This window comes from Cydia splendana, chromosome 21 (genome assembly GCF_910591565.1).
Source record: "Cydia splendana chromosome 21, ilCydSple1.2, whole genome shotgun sequence".
NCBI classification, from domain to species: Eukaryota; Metazoa; Arthropoda; class Insecta; order Lepidoptera; family Tortricidae; genus Cydia; species Cydia splendana.
Window position 1 is genome coordinate 14,451,470 of NC_085980.1, and position 18,990 is coordinate 14,470,459.

Consider the following 18,990-nt stretch of genomic DNA (forward strand, 5'->3'; position numbering starts at 1 on the left):
TTGCGGTCGTTGTATTTACTCTGCTCGTCAAAAATAGTTATTTGTACAACAAGAGATCAAACTTTGATCTCTTGTTGTACAAATAACTATTGTTATGTGGTACTTATAGATACATTACCTGTTTGGGTTAAACTGTCGTGAGACATACCGTAAAATAGGGTGAGTAGGGAGAAAACTGACATTCAAAGCTCGATAACATTTTATTTTTACATATGTAAACTGAATGGTATATATAATAAATGTTCCGGACGTTTGTATTTTAGTTTTTTTATGATTTTGGGTAGTTCCATTATATAACTTTACCGATAAACACAAACACCCTCTTCACCCCGTAGTACCTCGTAGTTGGGGTGAGATGGGATTTCATACAAAGGTGATTTTGGAACATTGTTGGATCGATTTTTTTTCCTATGAATATCACTATAGCTCCATTTGTAATACGAATAGGTACATTATTTAGGTAGCAGTAGCCTTTAAAAACCATCTCACCCCCGTGGCATTCCTTCTCTCCCCATTCATAACAAAACTCTCCACGCAATCCCTACTCACCCCATTTTACGGTACTAAGATTAAAATAAAAAATAATGGTCTAGAATCTTTCTCTAGAACAAAATTAACATGTAGCGTCGCTCGCAGACTTACCTATAAGTTGAAATATCTGGGAGACCGAGCTTTGCTCGGAAAACCTATAAATCTCAAAAATGCGCGTTTTTCCAGAGATAAGACCTAGCTAGAACGATTTATCGCCCTTGAAAACCCCCATATAGCAAATTTCATCGAAATCGTTAAAGCCGTTTCCGAGATCCCCGAAATATATATACCTAGTCTCGTTTCCCTCTAAAGTGGTTGAAGTGTCATTCTATGGAACTTGCTAACTATGTAAACAAACCACCATACTGAAATTGCCTCTGACTGATGAATTTACTAGTGACTTTTGTTTACATAGTTAGCAAGTTCCATAGAATGACAGTTTAGTAACAAATTGTGAAATTAAAGACAAAATGTTTTTTGTTGTGTATTAATTAGTAAATGGGTTGATCAACTATTTCTTGTTGTTATTCTGTCCCATCAGCCAGGAGACAATAGTAGCATAGTTTCTTAGAAGAGCTCCTGTACCATGTCCTACAAGCGTGCTTAGTAGATGTCCCATTATGGAAAGGCCTTATCTACCAAAAAAATCAAATTTGGTTCATTTAAATACGAAATAACTAGTGGCTCTGTGAGCGGTAGACCTCGCGAGCATATCTTATTGGGCACGATGACAATATAGTAAATAAAAAAAAAAACAATACGAAAAGTGTAAAAAAAATACAAAAAGTTATATCCCAGCATATAATTACTGGGGATCGAACCCAGACCTTCTGTGCAAACAAAAAAAGCGAACGTTTGCAAAATACGCCATGATGGTTCTTACTTAAGGTCACGAAATTTAGCTACTCATTCTCAAGTAAAAACTAAATATCTTATTACCTCCAAAACCAGCGAAATAAAATTTCTGAATTTTTGGCCATTTAATCTGTAAATATGTCTCAAAAAGAATACACTCTTATGATACCGATACGACTATTTGTTTAAGCGCGAGCTGTCACAACTTTTCCATTTTAAATAAATTCCAAAAACCGGCTAGACAAAAAAAAATCGAATCATACAATTCTGTTACAAAATTTCACGAGAATCGGTTAATAATTGCGACCTGTAGAGGAGAACATCCGGACATACAAACTAAAATATCTTAATACCTCCAAAACCAGCGAAATGTTTTTTCTGAATTTTTGGCCATTTTAATCTGTAAGCATGTCTCAAAAAGAATACACTCTTATGATACCGATACGACTATTTGTTTAAGAGCGAGCTGTCACAACTTTTCCATTTAAAAAAAAATCCAAAAACCGGCTTGACAAATTTTTTTTATCGAATCATAGAATTCGGTTACAAAATTTCACGAGAATCGGTTAAGAATTGCGACCCGTAGAGGAGAACATCCGGACATACAAAAGCAAAATCCCCGAGTCAAAACGTAGACCTTCGCTACGCTTCGGTCAACTAGTATTTTAAGAGTGACCCAGGAGACCGTAGCCATGGCAACTAGTGACAAGAAAAGGGTGATTCACCTGTGAAATTAAAGTCTAAATAATATTTCTGCTTGCCCCGTCAAGGGGTCGTAAGGAGGCGCATTGATAACTGCAGCTTCTAAGAAGTTTTCTCCTTCTATGTCCATGTCTGGAAAAGGGACATTAGTTATTTGTTTTACAAGAGGGCAATTGGGGCAAAGTTGTCGTTTAACCTCTCTTGCTAATATTGATACCCGAAAACGTGAAAGATTCGAAAAATGGAATCTTGAGCGTTGCGAGGGTTTCAAGGCACGAGGGTAAAACAAATTTTGCCACCGAGTGACACAGAAAATTTTTCACCACACCAACACAAGGAAACTACTAACCTGTAAAATATCAAACAAAATCAAAACATACCAATTCAAAATGAATGTATTTAAATATTTATCATTCAAAATCAATTCTACCGGCCAACATTCTATAAGGAAACAACTCAATATTTAAGTACATTTGATTACTTTCCCCACATGTGACTAAAATGCAACCCTCTCATCAGTTTTTGAACAGTCAAGAGAGCCTTTACCAGTTGGTGTGGTGTAAAATTATATTATACTATGTAGTTTTCTAATTTAAGATTAGCTGGTCTGTAAAAATGCATGCCTTTTTATTTATTACAAGCTTTTATTTAGTTTCACCTTTCCCGTTGTCTGTCTGTCTGTCGGTCTGTAATCAAATCTTGCAAGTTAAATTTGGTCCACTTCCCGGTTTCCGATTGAGCTGAAATTTTGCATGCATGTATAAATCGCATGACAATGCAATATTATGGTACCATCGAGCTGATCTGATGATAGAGACAGGAGGTGGCCATAGGAACTCTGTGATGAAACAACGCAACCTCATTGTGTTTGGGGTTTTTAGAATTGTCTCGATGAGTGTTAGTTGTCTGTCGAAAGAAAAGTACATCTAGCGATAAAAGCTTGTACTAAAAATGAAATTTTTGCCAAAAACTTATTATGAAATAAACAGATTTTTTTTAGTTCGTTGGCGTTAAGAATGCAGTGAATCCATAATTTCCCGCCGACTTAGCTACGCCAGTAACCATAGTCTAATAAAACATGGTCTTCTCTTCCCAGAGTGACACAAGCCTACGTCACAATAACATTGCCACTTTATATAGCGCTATCGCATATTATCATATAGCTTTGTCGCATGATGACGTAGGCTTGTGTCAGTCACGTGACCACGAAAAGACGGGAAGTCAAGAGAGTACTCTGAGAGTACCTACCAGGCGGAGATATTATTATATTCATATTCATATTCATATTCTTTATTTGTATTGATCATACATTGTCACAGATGCGTAATTTACATTATTGTTATACAATACCATGCCAGTAACCAAGCAAATCGTTCCTAAGGGGCCCACTGATTAACAGTCCGTCGGACGGTATCGGCCTGTCAGTTAGAACAAAATTCTGACAGTTCCGAACAACTGACAGGCCGATACCGTCCGGCGGACTGTTAATCAGTGGGACCCTTTTAGAAAGTCAACTTCAAAGTGACCAGTTGAAGAAATATTTTCGAACGCGGTTGTCTTGTGTGTTAACCGAATTAAATTTAGTGATGATTCACTGCATTCTTAACGCGAAAGAACTATGGTCAATGTGGCTGAATCCGTCATAGGGACTATTTCGTCCACTAGCGTTTTTCTCGAACAACGAACTACATTGATAATTTCGTCGACAAAGCAGCGTCGGTTTTTTTGCTACGGTTGAAAATCAAAGAAATATATGCTCGTGGACGGAATATCCCCTATGACGGAATTAGCCACATTGACCTTATAGCTAAATCGGGCTAATTCATAGCCAAAATTAATTTAAATAATTTTGCGATTTTTTTTTCCTGTCGCTCATATCGGCGACGGGGGATGTAGCCGTAAGCGATATCTACATTTGTATGCTTGACACATTGTTTAAATTTGATTTGTTTTGGATTTATGTAAGTTTATTTATTTATATAAGCCTAGAGTGTCCCACTGCTGGCCAAAGGTCTCCCTCCTCCCTTTCCACGTATCCCGGTCTTGCCCCGTCTCCTACCAGTTCCTATCAAAGGCGCCGAGGTCATCTCGCCAACGCCGTCAAGGTTTGCCGCGACCACGGGTTTGATGTGGGACCCAATTAAAACATTTTTTTTAAAGTTAAATAATGGAAAAGTAGAAAGTCTTACTGTCTCGGCTACTTTTCTAAGCATTGTGGTGTTGTTTGATGACGTTACTTCTTACAAAAGTTGTATATTTAGTCGAAATAAATAATTTAGTAGGTACCTACCTTCAGTTTCTTGATTCAGTGGTTGTACGTAGCAATTCCCAAAGAAAGCCAGTTGCCATACTATGGGGCGAAAGCAGAATAAGAATAAGAATAAGAATAAATTTATTATCAAAAGAACACATAACAGAGTATGGCAGGGGTCTCCGCACTAGGCTACGCCTGTATCGCGGGGAACCAGCTACAGTTTAAATAAGAGATATATTTCAATATATTTATTTCAGACTGCATAGGTCCATAAAATTGTTAGTATTACAAGTACTTACATTTAAGAGTTAGTGCCTACATGCTAAACATACATTAAAATAATTAATAAATATATAATAATATCCTACCTAATATCCGGCACAAAACTAATTAACATGTAATAAAAATATATCAAAATTAATCAATGAAATTCCTATTTATTATACATTAAAAATGAGAGGTCTGCCGCCTGTATGCACATAGTTCCAATGCCTCATAACAGGGCACTCACACTTTTCAATAACGGCACTCAGGAGGCTATTGGTACTCTCTCGAACTCTGCGCATCAGGGAGGCAACACGTTTCCGCAGTATCGTATTAAAGCCATCCGTGTTAGCCTCTAGAAACATGCGCGACGCACTGCACCAGCGAGGCAGCCCCAACAGCATCGTGAGGGCGTTATTGTACTGGACTCTTAGACTATTGATGGTTTTTTGAGTGTAGTTGGTCCATAGGCTGCAGGTGTAAAAGGTCTGGCAATACGCTTTAAACAATGTGATTTTTACGTCACGTGAGCACCTAGCAAACCTACGAACCAACATATTTGAAATAATTTTAGAAATAGAAATAGAAGAAGGCTCTCGGTAACCCAGTGACCAGTAATAATATGCGGAAATTGCATACCGTTATATTAGGAGGGGTCCAGTCCGATTTTTTATCCATCGCTTTCATCCAATAACCTAGTTCATTTTAGATCCCATCAACTCTCAAATAGCCCTTACACCCTGGCGGGTGCTGCCTCTGCGTGCGTCCCATGACACGGGCAAGGGCAGCCTCCGCTCGGTGTACCCCTTACATTTCATTAAAGTGTCAAAATTGCATCTACGTGTTGGTTCCGCTCCGCGCACGTCTCCCGAATGTCCCACCACTGTCCCGTGATGGGAAAGACATACAATACTTAAAAATAATATTAGGTATTGATTAAGAATTAAGGTTTATAGAAAACCGCAGCCAAGTAACACTAGACCCTACGAGTAGTGATCCTACTGCCGGTGAGTAGGTACCTATTAAGGTTGCCAGAGCTCAACTTGGGTGCGCAGTGTTAGGGTCAGCAACGCGCATGTAACACCTTTGGCGTTCATAGGCTACGGAGACTGCTTGCCATCAGGTGGGCTGTATGCTTGTTTGCCACCGACGTAGTATAAAACACCGGATAAGTGCGAGTCGGACTCGCCCACCGAGGGTTCCGTACTTTTTAGTATTTGTTGTTATAGCGGCAACAGAAATACATCATCTGTGAACATTTCAACTGTCTAGCTATCACGGTTCGTGAGATACAGTCTAGTGACAGACAGACAGACGGACTTTTCCCACCACAGCTCCTCATGGTATTTCCTAGCTCACGCAGTACAGACCGAATCGCTTTCAACATTTCGGCGTTTTCAAACCCCGTTACACGTTGCTTTGTGTCTCCCTACAAATTCTGTTTTTTTAGGGTTCTCAAAAGGAAAAATCGGAACCCTTAGTGTAAGGCCTGAGTGGACGCTCGAAGCGGAGCGTTTGGCGGGGCGTGCAGCGTGGCGTCGGGCTCACAGGTGATTTGAGCAGCGTGCACTACGGCCGCACCGCTCCTATACGTTTGCATTTGTTTAACACGCACGCCGCACGCCTTGCCCCGCTGCACGCCCAACTCGAGCGTCCACTCAGGCCTTACACTAAGCGCATGTTAAACAAATGCAAACGTATAGGAGCGGCCTTAGTGCACGCTGCTCATATTGTTACTTGTGAGCCCGACGCCACGCTGCACGCCCCGCCGAACGCTCCGCTCCGAGCGTCCACTCAGGCAGGGGCGTATTTACCCTAGGGCCATCCGGGCCATGGCCCGGGGTGTCAATCCGCCAAGGGCGGCGTAGGCTGCCCCTAGCGGGTTCCATTTTGTTTTTCTTCCTTGACTTTTGGGAGGCGAAACTTATTGGCCCGGGGCGCCAAATTTTAAAATAGGCCCCCTGATAGACACAACAAACTAAAAATCGACCCAACTATAGCCTCCTGAGTCACGGCAGCTTAAAATAATTACGAACCAAAATAAAATTACTTTATTTAAATAAAGTAATTCAATTTGTTTCTTAGGTATAGTGAATATTAAATCATTTATTCAATAAAGTTCTAATTTTCTACTCGAACATATCACACACCATATACTATCTAAAATTAAAAAAATAAATTAAAACTTAAAATTAAAAACTAAACTAATCTAAATTAAAATAAATCTTAAAAAGGCCCCCGCGGCATTGTGCCAAAGATGCTGGCAGCATTCCCTCGCTGAATGGCAATACTGATGCCCTGGGAGAGAAAGCTGCCAGCTCTCTGGTCGCCGGTGGTATCAACCAGCTTTTTGCACAGTTCTTTGAAAATAATATGTGCGCTTGGACCCCACGGCCCCAGTGTCTCGACACCGAATGCCACAAAATGGTATTGGGGGCCGAGACCTTGATATTTTGAGACCTTTTTGCTTTCAGCCGCCGCCTCGGCAGGTATAGTTAGGTACAGTGAGATATTAGGTAGGTATTACTATATAGAGAAGCCACAACCAAACAATGAAATTGTCGTAATCGCAACCTGTACCACGCGATCAAAACGTCGTAAGCGCCGTAAAACTTCATGGCGCTTACACGATTAGGTCGCGAGACTCATGCTCCACTTCTATGGTTTGTTGTCAAAAACAACATCATCTCAAGGCGCAAAATACGGGTTTTGTGTGTCGGTTTTATGCGTTAGTAATAAATAATAATAGTTCAATGGTTAGGTACATACTGTCATATTTAAAGCTGCAGTTAGCGAATTCCATTGCGCAGTAATTGGTGAATGTTAACTTTACTCCATTAAGTCCGTGAGCGCAAATGGAGCCGGTGCTGAAATCATTAATTATTTATTCTATTTTATTTTAATATTGGCACTTATGGAGCGAAACATATCGAATAATCCTCGACCTAAAATGCGTGAGTGATTTATTTATAATATCACTAAGGTAAACGTACTGTTGCTCGACGCGGTCCCAGTACATGTCATCTTGAAACTTAAGTCATTGTCAATAGAGGTGACAGCAAGGTGTCATCTATTGGGTATTAGCATGTCGAGCACTATTAGTACGTTTACATTACAAAGGTGTAATGTAAACGTACTATTTCGTTGCCTTCGTTGTTCGTTGCTTTCGTTGCCTCTGCGCACTGTTTGTCCGATATAAGGATATCGGACAAATAGTGCGCAGAGGCAACGAAAGTTTGGAAAAACTGATTGTGGTTGGAAACACCGAAAGCAGAAGATCACGCGGTCGTTCACCAATAAGATCAAGACCGATCACCCTCAAATAACAAGAGAGGTCTTGTTATGTAGTTTCGAGCAGTAGCAGGGAGTATGTATTGAAACACCTTATGTGTGATAGTATAAGAACGTATATTCTCTAAATGGGAAGTGACGACCCCATCGCCCGCTGCGTGCAGTGCAGTCAGTCAACCGATCAATGGCGTTCAATCCATTCAAATATAGCGGAAGTAAATGCTCTCTCCAGGGGTGGGCAGCAGTATCCCTGTGGTAAGACTTTCGCTTCCTGCGGTCGACGCATTATCTATACGCGGCTACCTCCCGTGTAGCGTGCGACAAAGTCCGTCTCGGCAAGGAAGGCAACCCACCGCAGATATGCAAAAGGGTTTGGTTGACTCGGCGACTCGGCAAGGTAAGGTGGATGGCCCAGGGCGACGGTAGAGGGCGTAAAGTTACCGTCGGCCAGACATATCATCTGAGCTCTCCTCCAGTTGTAGCGGTTTTCCGTTCCACTGATTCGGGGAGAGGGAAGACGAGTGTGTGTGTCTGTGTTTGCGCGAACGCTTACGCACCTCAATATATCCTGCGCAATTGACCGCTCCTGAATTATGGACTCCGATTAAGTCTTAAGTCCTGTGGCGATGGGAGGAGGTAGAGAGGTCAGGCGCGATGCACGCCAGCTTTGTCTGACTCCTGCACACGGGCGGTCCTAGGGGTTTGAGTACACGCCGTGGTCGCTTTTATACTGCAAAGCTGGGGCGACAGTATGGATTTGGCAACACCTAGGATGACAAAGCAGCCCTATTTAGGGAGGCACTGCTTTCCCCGCTCAGCCGGGGAGGGGGCTAGAAAAGGTGCCCTAAACAAATGTTCGCCCCTACTTGGAAGATGGTAGTAACCGCGGCTGCCATCGCATCAACTCAATTCGTGGTCGACGCAACAAAAATAACAGCATGAAAACAGCCATGATGACATTCGGCGCGTGGAACGTCAGAACGCTCATTGATCGAGATGGTAACGCCTGCCCTGAACGCAAAACCGCCATAGTAGCTCGAGAACTTCGTCGTTATAACGTTGATGTGGCTGCTCTCAGCAAAACGCATCTTGCCGACGAAGGAGAGCTGGTGGAATATGGTGGCGGCTACACTTTCTTCTGGAAGGGTACCGCTGCCTCCGAACCCCGGCGTTCAGGTGTAGGATTTGCCACCAAGACCCAGTTAGTGAAGCGACTGGAGGAGTACCCTGTACATATCTCGGACCGCGTGACCACATTGCGCCTTCACCTGGATAAGGACAACTTTCTTAATGTCATCAGTGTCTACGCTCCAACGCTAGACAAGTCTGATGATATGAAGGACCAATTTTACGACCAAATATCTCAATGCCTAGATGGCATAGACGCCAAAGAGCAGGTCCTATTGCTTGGCGATTTTAATGCCAAAGTTGGACGGGACTATGAGGCATGGCCTGGAGTTCTGGGTAGACACGGAGTCGGCAATATGAACAGCAATGATCAGTTGCTACTCAGTTTTTGTGCTCAATATGAGCTGGCAATATCGAATTCAATGTTCAGGCTTGCCGCTAAGTACAAAACCACGTGGATGCACCCGAGATCCAAACACTGGCATTTGATAGATTATGCCATCGTGCGGCAAAGAGACTTCAGTCAGGTGCAAATCACCCGAGTAATGCGTGGTGCGCACCGCTGGACTGACCACCGGCTCATTGTCACTAAGCTTCGACTCCGTCTCCGTCGCCCGCGTAGATCTATAGTCAAAAAGCCTGCGTCTTTGAACGTGGAGAGGCTTAAGGATCACCAGGTGGTGGAAGAATATCGCAAAACCTTGTCCGAGAGACTTCTGCCTATTAGTGTCAGGGATGATGTTGATGCTGTTTGGGGGAAATTGTCTACTCATCTTATGGAAGCCGCTTCTGTTACCTTAGGTAATAAAGACCGACGTAACGAAGACTGGTTCGATGATAATGATGAAGTTCTCCGGGCAGCATTTGACAAACACCGGGATCTCTTAAGGCGGCTTAGTCGACAAGGTAGAAGTGAGGCAGCAGTCAAAGAGAGTGACCAGGAAATGCGTAGGCTGTCTCGACAAATTAAGGACAGATGGTGGCGTGACAAAGCTTGTCAGATACAGGGGCTTGCTGACACCAACCAGCTTGGGGAGTGTCTGTCAGAGCTAAGGTGCCTCTGCGGGCTGTAGGTGGCAACAGCTTGCTGACTAGCAAAGAGGACGTACTACAGCGTTGTTGGGCAGAACATTTCAACTCTTTGCTCAACGTAGATCGATCAGCTGATCTACTACACATCGGTTTAATGTCCGAACTCCCCGAAGTCATCGAGCTGGATGAGCCCCTGACGCGTGACGAGGTTGTCACAGCCATCAGACAGCAGAAAAACAAGCGGGCAGTTGGCATAGACCTTATACCGGGAGAACTGTTAAAATACGGTGGTGAGGAGTTGCATTCCTTTGTGTGGGAGCTGTTTGTTCGTATGTGGGAGGAAGAGCGAGTCCCGGATAGTTTTGTATGTCTCGCATACAGGCTCTCTATAAAAACAAAGGTGACCGTTCGGATTGCAACTCTTACCGCGGTATTTCGCTTTTGACAGCATCTGGAAAGGTCTTTGCCAGAACACTGCTAAATCGCGTAACGGATTTGTCAGAAAAAATCCTGCCTGAAACCCAATTTGGCTTCCGACCTGACCGAGGCACCTGCGTAGCTATCTTCAGCGTGCGTCAACTACAAGAAAAAATCAGAGAACAAGGCCGTCAGTTGTACCTCTGTTTTGTTGACCTCGAGAAAGCGTTTGATAGTGTGCCTCGCGAAGCCCTTTGGTTGGTACTCAAGAAGCTGGGATACACGGAGAAGTTTGTGAGACTTCTGAGACTCTTGCATGACGACAAGCAGTATTGCGTCGCCAGTGACAGTGAGCAGTCAGATTTCTTCCCCGTTACCTGTGGGGTGAAACAAGGGTTTGTCTTAGCCCCTACACTGTTCGCTTTATACTTTGCAGTTGTAGTCAAGGAAGTCTTACAAACAGTATCCGAAGGTGTCCGCATACGCTTCCGTACCGATGTCAGTGTTTTTAACTTGGCCAGATTTAGGGCGCTAACGAAAGTTTCACATGCATTGATCACAGAGATGTATGCTGACGACCTATGCTTTCTTGCAGTATCCCCAGATGGCCTACAACAGCTGATGTTCGTTTTTCACCAAGCCTGCTGCAAGTTCGGCCTCAAAATTAGTGTCAAAGAGACGGAGGTGCTGTCTTTGGACACATATGGTCACGAGACACTAGCCGTGACTAGCTTGGTGAGGACGTGCTGAAGCAGGTCAACAAATTCCGTTATCTGGGGAGCACTATAACATCAAAGTGTGACCTTGACGCTGAGATCAACAGCAGGATCGGCGCTGCAGCTGCAGCGTTTGGGAAACTGTGTTCCAAGGTTTTCTGCTCGCACGACCTAAAACTGACCACCAAAATTTCCGTCTACATGGCGACCGTGCTGCCAAACCTTTTATACTCTTCCGAGACGTGGTGCGTGTACCGCCATCACATTCGTACCTTAGACCGGTTCCACCTCAAATGCTTGCGTAAAATCATGAACATCAAATGGTCTGACAGAGTGCGAAATACCGAAGTTCTGCGACGAGCCAAGGTCGGTGGAATAGAGGCTTACCTAATGCGTCGACAGCTTCGGTGGTGCGGTCACGTATCGCGTATGGCGGAGGAGAGAGTGGCGAAGCGCATCTTTTTTTCAGAACTAGAGGATGGTAAGCGGAAACTTGGCGGCCAACTCCTCCGATACAAAGATGTTCAGAAACGGCACATGAAAAGATGCAACATCGAGCCCTCTCAGTGGGAAGGTTTGGCATCACAACGTCTTGAGTGGCGCAGGCTGGTGCATGACAAAGTGCGCGATTTCGAGGAGCAACGTAAAGTTGACCTCGACGCTAAACGCGACCAGCTGAAAGCACGCCAGCCTGCTTCCGTTCACTACCACTATGTGACTGGTGTTCTCACGTGCCCCCAATGTGCGCGGGAGTTCACCTCAAAGATCGGCTACGTAAGCCATATTCGGGCGCACGAGTACCGAGCTAGCTAGGAGTCGAAGTGGTCGCCATGGTCGAAATCGGCCGGAAGGATCATTCTCTAAATGCCTGCCTATATATACACGATAGGTTGCGCTGACACAAGCAATATGCGTTTATGTCGCAGTAAACCAAAGCGTTACTGCTAAACATTGAAACTGGCTAATCACCATATTACAATCCTCTGCATTAAAGACTGTCATCTTCTGCTTTCTACAGGGTCGTTAAAAAGGCGTTGGGCAGAAACCGGTGGAGGCAGATCATCTGCTCCAGATGCAACCCTGATACTGATGCAGCACGAGGGTGTGTTGGCTGTTAAGTAGTATAGTATGATTTTCTCAAATGATTTTTACGCCTAAGACCCTAATCTTTTAAACAAAAGCCATTGTTTGTTTTGTGAGAGCGGTCGGCTACCGTTGGAAAAGCAACAATGTCGTTTAAAAAGCAACTGTATCATGATAGTACTAGCAAAAAGCAGAGCTTTGTAAGGGCTCGCGGAGTTTTTCTACCGAAACGTACCGGACCCCGACTTTGATCCAATCTGAGGCTTGTTTCATGTTCGATCGAGTGAGTACGTAATAATTCCGTTAAGAACGCAGCTATAAGTGAGAGCAAGAAAGAAATATAGTAACCGGACCCCGGTTGCTGTCCGGTACGCCTGTCTGTTACAGCTTTTACTTTGTCCATTAAAAGCGTGTCCAGACGACAAAATCAAATTGCCAATATCATCCATCCACAAGTATACAATTTCATAAGCGCTTATTACATCCTACACGGTCGCCCAGTACTTTTTGTAAGGAAGCCAACTGGCTTTCCTACAGAATGTTGGGTCAGCGACCCAATGTCCTTGAATTTATTTTTGCGTTCACACCACACAATTGAGCGAAAAACTATCCCGTCTGGACACCTACTGGCGGTAATCACGCTGCTCCGCACATAAACACACACACACACAGTTCCACTAGGTACAGCCAGGGTTCAGCATCAGCTCTATCTTGGGTACTGCTCTTCTAAGTGCTCATTAAGACGTGTCAGATGACCAAAACAGCGTGTGCCTATGTTGCACTAAACCTGAGTTCCACTAGGTACAGCCAGGGTTCAGCATCAGGTCTATCTTAGGTACTAATCTCCTAAGTGCTCATCAAGACGAGTCGGATGACCAAAACAGCGTGTGCCTATGTTGCACCAAACCTGAGTTCCAATAGGTACAGCCAGGGTTCAGCATCAGCTTTATCTTGGGTACTACTCTCCTAAGTGCTCATCAAGACGAGTCGGATGACCAAAACAGCGTGTGCCTATGTTGCAACAAACCTGAGTTCCACTAGGTACTGCCAGAGTTCAACATCAGCTCTATCTTGCGTACTGCTCTCCCAAGTGCTCATCATGATGAGTCGGATGTCCAAAACAGCGTGTCTCTATGTTTCATCAAACCTGAGTTCCACTAAAGGTTCAGCATCAGCTCTATCTTGGGTACTGCTCTTCCAAGTGCTCATCAAGACGTGTCGAGTGACTAAAACAGCGTGTGCCTGTGTTGCACCAAACCTGAGTTCCACTAGGTACAGCCAGGGTTTCAGCATCAGCTCTATCTTGGGTACTACTTTCCTAAGTACTCATCAAGACGAGTTGCATGACCAAAACAGCGTGTGCCTATGTTGCACCAAACCTGAGTTCCAATAGGTTCAGCATCAGCTTTATCTTGGGTACTACTCTCCTAAGTGCTCATCAAGACGAGTCGGATGACCAAAACAGCGTGTGCCTATGTTGTTAAAACCCAAGCTCCACTAGGTACTGTCAGGGTTCAGCATCAGCTATCTTGGGTACTGGTCTACCCAGTGATCATCATGACGAGTGGGATATCCAAAACAGCGTGTTTCTATATATGTTGCATCAAACCCGAGCTCCACTATGTACTACCAGGGTTCAGCATTAGCTCTATCTTGGGTACTATATACTCTCCTAAGTGCTCATCACGATGAGTCGGATGACCAAAACGTAATTTGCCTTTGTTGCACCAAACCTGAGTTCCACTAGGTACTGCCAGGGTTCTGGGTCATTTTGTTGAACTTCATGCCGACGTTGCAATTGGCGTGCAGTCGGCGTGCAGTTCCTATACAAGTTGCAGTCGGGTTGTAGTCCGTCTGTATCGGCCCTAAGCCCTAAATCACTAAGTTTATATTAATATGCTTATCTTTATTTATAATTTTAGCAGTTCCAAGCAATAGTAACACTAAAACTGTTTCTCGAACTGAAAATACCCGATTTAAGTTTGCTAACACAACATGACTGATTAGTTCATCAGCGTCACAAAACATACGAGTAAATTGACCTCCGCAGTGAATATACAGCAAAATTGATTGTTCTAGTCTACAGAAACTTAATTGCTAAATTGGGAATCAAACCAAGCGAAGCGAAGTGGGTCTGAATCCAAATTTTTAATCCACTTTTGTATTCATCGTTGATAATGGCGTAAACGCCATCTGTCAGAAAAACAAATAATTACTTAACATTAGTACGAATGTTAATTTCATCACTTCTCCAACAGATGGCGTTAGTAGTAATACAAAGTGTTATTCCTTTATTTTATTTTTTTATGTTTATAAAATGACATTTTTATGTTTGATAACACATCTAGACATGAATTTGAATTACTATGTTAAATCTCAAACCTAACAGTGCAGTAGTTTTTCCGTAAAGTGTACCACAAGAATGCATAGATTGTCGAATAGTGATAGGGCTCGCTTCGCTCGCCCTAATTAAGGTTCAAGTCTATGTGACAGCTCATACGAGTTAACATATTTTGGTAAATGTAGGACGATCGACCACCTCAATGTAGACGAGCCCTCCTATTATTACATAGAGGTCACACAGAGGACACCCTTAGGGTCTTAGGAGAAGAAAAAGCCATTTGGGAAAATGCATACTATACTTTGTAGTTGTCAATTCAATACTTACTCATATACCTTCATACAGGATCTGACGAGAAAATTGCAGTTCCTGATTCCTTTAGATTCTGGGTGCAAGTACATATGTGGAATGGGGAACATCGTGATTGTGTACCGTGAAGATCCCATGGGGAAGAAGTTTGTTGGGGGTGTTTTTAAGGTTTTTGTACTGGAAAAGGTCAATAGTTATTAATACATAGTTATACCTAAATGGGGGGTAAGGGGTGAACGGTAATAACATCTAACCGACCCTATTGTCAACCTCTCCTGCTCGCATCGGTGGTTCGTTATGAATAGCCGATGGCGATGGTTCCCAGCCATCGCGGTGCCCCCTGCTAGATAACGGACGAGGCTCTGGCGACCGAGCAAATGGCGGTATAACCATTCACCTCGCCAGGCAACTGGCCAGAAGAGGCTTCAGCGACCTTGAGTTTCAAATACCCTCTAAAATGTCTGGGGCGGAACGGAACGGGAAACGACCGCATCTAAAATCCCAAGAAAACCACCATGAGTAGAGCTAATGTGATAAGTAACGACTGGTCTTGCGACCCGGCTGACGCCCGGCGCCAGGGCGGTTCCGGGTCTCCTGGTGTGAAATTGGCTACCGGCTGCAAGCGAGTTCGTCCGCAGGCTCCTTGCAGAAATTGGGCTACTGCTGGACAGATACCACCACACACAAGTCGACTCACTACCAAAGAAAATGCTCTCAAAATAGGGACCTGGAATGTGCGCGGCATGCAGATGACTGGAAAGATAGAGATAATAGAACAGGAAATGGCTAGATATGGATTGGATGTGTTGGGCCTGAGTGAGACGCATATAAAGGAGAGTGGCCATTGCATATCACAGAGTGGCATGCTCAGGATCAATGCCGGTAGTCAGGACAACAGTTTCAGCGGCGTGGGCTTCCTAATTTCTAGGCAGTTGCGTAATAAGGTGCTAGGGTACAATGCCTTCAGTGACAGAATTGCTACCCTGAAACTTGCGGCGCACCCGCTTGTCACCATGCCTGTCACGTTCTAACATGTATGTAAGTGCGAAAGGGACGCGCATAGTGATAGGCGACAAAAATGGAACCGTGCTGCGCCCGCAGGTGTGGCGAAAACACCATTATCTGTAAGGTACTAGAGCCTATGATGGCTCATCGTTATTTTTATATTTCCCATTTTTAAGGGTTCCGTACCTCAAAAGGAAATAACGGAACCCTTATAGGACCATTTTGTTGTCCGTCCATCTGTCCGTATGTCTGTCCGTCCGTCCATCTGTCTGTCAAACCCTTTATCTCGGGAACGCGTGGAGGTATCAAGTTTAAATTTAAACCATATAGGTACTCAGGTCTACGGTCCCTTGAAGCTGTGAAAAAATATAACTTCTAAGTTAACGTAAAAAATGATACGGCCGTTTTGCCGCAAAAACGTATATTTTGACATTCTCAAGGGAATAAAAATTGATAGGGTACCTACTTCCCGTTGACCTAGAACTATGAAATTTGGCAAGTAATATCATCTATCTATCAGGGAAAAATCTGTAAACTTGTAAAAAATCAAATAAGGAATCAGTTAAATTTTACGGAACCCTCGATGGGCGAGTCCGACTGGCACCTGGCCGGTTTTTTAATACCTATGAATTTTCAGTCTTATAATTGTCATTGGTCATAGGCAAGCTTAAGACCCGGGTATGTCCTTAAACTACGTCCAAGACGGACCCGGGTATGTCCTTAAACTACGTCCAAGACCACCGGTGGACGGGCAGCAGCGTCCCTCAAATTCGGTGTACTCGACTGCGATCGCCAACCCGGCTGCCAAGCGTGGCGATTATGGCATTCACCCCCCATCATGATGAGCACAATAAAACCACGGCCCCGAGGTTCTGGCGACCCCCGGTGCGATGGTAGCGGTCAGGGCATTAGCGGGGTCAGGGGTGCTAAGAATCTCCGGCAAAGATCCGGCTACCCGCCCCGAAGGCGACTGGCCCTGGTAACACACAACATACGCACTATGAGGACTGACGAAAAGATCTGCGAGCTGGAAGAGGAACTGAGCAGGTTACACTGGGACATTGTAGGGTTATGCGAAGTCCGTAGAGAGGGGGAGGACACGACAACCCTGAAGTCTGGTAACTTGCTCTACCACCGGGAGGGCGACCAACAGTCCCAAGGTGGTGTCGGGTTTCTCGTTCACAAGTCCCTCGTAAACAACATAATAACCATCGACAGTGTGTCGAGCAGGGTGGTATACCTAATACTCAGAATATCCAAAAGATATTCGCTGAAGGTCATTCAGGTATACGCACCGACCTCGTCACACTCCGATGATGAAGGAGAAGCTATGTATGAGGACGTAAGTAGGGCCATACATACTTCTAAAACCTACTTTACTGTTGTTATGGGGGACTTCAACGCAAAGTTGGGCAAGAGAAGCGGGGATGAGTTGAGAGTGGGGCAATTTGGGTATGGGCAACGGAACCCTAGGGGTCAGAGGCTGGCCGACTTTCTGGAGAGAGAGGAACTCTTCATGATGAACTCTTTCTTCCAGAAGCCGCCTCACAGGAAATGGACCTGGATGAGTCCTGACGGTTCCACGAGAAACGAGATAGACTTCATCATGACCGACAAGAAACGGATATTTAGTGATGTCTCTGTGATCAACAGGGTAAAGACCGGTAGTGATCACCGAATCGTAAGAGGCACACTGAATATCAATAATAAACTTGGAAGGTCCAACCTGATGAAGTCTACGCTCCGACCTACTCGACCCCATGTTCAAAACCCCGAAAGCTTTCAACTCGAGCTCTCTAACCGCTTTGCTTGCCTAGAGAACTTTGGCTTCAGTGGACGAAATCAACGACGGGCTAGTGGAAACTGTCCACAAAGTAGGGTCTAAGTTTTTTAGACCCCGCCGTAAAGATAGACCTCAGAAATTGACCGAGCAAACCTTAAACCTCATGGCTGAACGACGCTCGCTACAGTTGCAGTCTCCCGATGACGCGGAGTCATATAGGCAGCTCAATAGACGTATATCTAAGTCCTTGCGACATGATCTGCGTCTCTTTAATACTAACCGTATTAAAGAGACTATTGAGCGAAACCAAGGCTCCAAAGTGTTCGCAAAGGACAAGTCTATTGGGCAAAGCCAGCTGACAAAGCTGAAACGGGAAGATGGCAGCATAGCGTCGAGCAAAGCGGAGGTTTTAGGTGAGATCGAGAGGTTCTATGGACAGTTATACACTTCGATCGCAAAGCCCGTTGACAGCTTGGTAGGAGATCCAAGAGCCAAGCTGTCCCGACATTATACCGAAGATATCCCGGACATCAGTCTGTACGAGATTAGGATGGCCCTGAAGCAGCTTAAGAACAACAAGGCGCCGGGCAAAGACGGAATCACTTCAGAGCTTCTGAGAGCGGGTGGAACACCGGTACTTAAAGTCCTCCAGAAGCTCTTTAATTCCGTCTTGTCCGAGGGCATAACGCCTGAAACATGGAATAGAGGCGAGGTGGTGCTGCTGTTCTTCAAAAAAGGTGATAACAACCTATTGAAGAACTACAGACCCATCACGCTTCTGAGCCATGTCTATAAGCTGTTTTCAAGGGTCATCACGAACCGTCTCGAACACAGACTTGATGACTTCCAGCCTCCCGAACAAGCCGGTTTCCGAAAAGGCTATAGTACCATAGACCACATCCATACGCTGCGGCAAGTTATACAGAAGACCGAAGAGTATAACTTGCCATTATGCTTAGCGTTTGTGGACTATGAGAAAGCCTTCGATTCGGTGGAAACATGGGCGGTGCTTGAGTCTCTTCAGCGATGCCATATTGACTATCGGTACATCGAAGTGTTGAAGTGTTTGTATAGTAACGCCACCATGTCGGTCCGAGTACAGGAGCAGAGCACGAGGGCGATTCCATTGCGAAGAGGCGTAAGGCAGGGAGACGTTATCTCTCCGAAACTGTTTACTGCCGTAATGGAAGACGCCTTCAAGCTCCTGGAATGGGAAGGACTTGGCATCAACATCAACGGCGAATACATCACTCACCTTCGGTTTGCCGACGATATCGTA

The 18,990-nt window shown here is 44.5% G+C and overlaps 1 protein-coding gene across 3 annotated transcripts in view; it reads right to left on the minus strand.

Annotated features, from left to right (window-relative positions):
* Window positions 1-1,002: 1,002 nt before the first annotated feature.
* LOC134801048 (protein spalten-like) overlaps window positions 1,003-18,990 on the minus strand; it is a 32,963-nt gene continuing 14,975 nt past the window's right edge. The window contains exons 4-8 of one of the 3 annotated variants that reach the window (XM_063773574.1): window positions 14,942-15,100; window positions 7,376-7,473; window positions 4,379-4,438; window positions 2,112-2,220; window positions 1,003-1,161 (exon numbers count right to left, since the gene is read on the minus strand). In XM_063773574.1, the coding sequence (XP_063629644.1) occupies window positions 2,120-2,220; window positions 4,379-4,438; window positions 7,376-7,473; window positions 14,942-15,100 (418 nt within the window). In that variant the 3' untranslated portion in view covers window positions 1,003-1,161; window positions 2,112-2,119. Of the gene's footprint in view, window positions 1,167-2,111; window positions 2,221-4,378; window positions 4,439-7,375; window positions 7,474-14,941; window positions 15,101-18,990 lie in introns of all 3 variants that reach the window. The other 2 variants (XM_063773573.1, XM_063773575.1) reach the window with 2 other exon arrangements.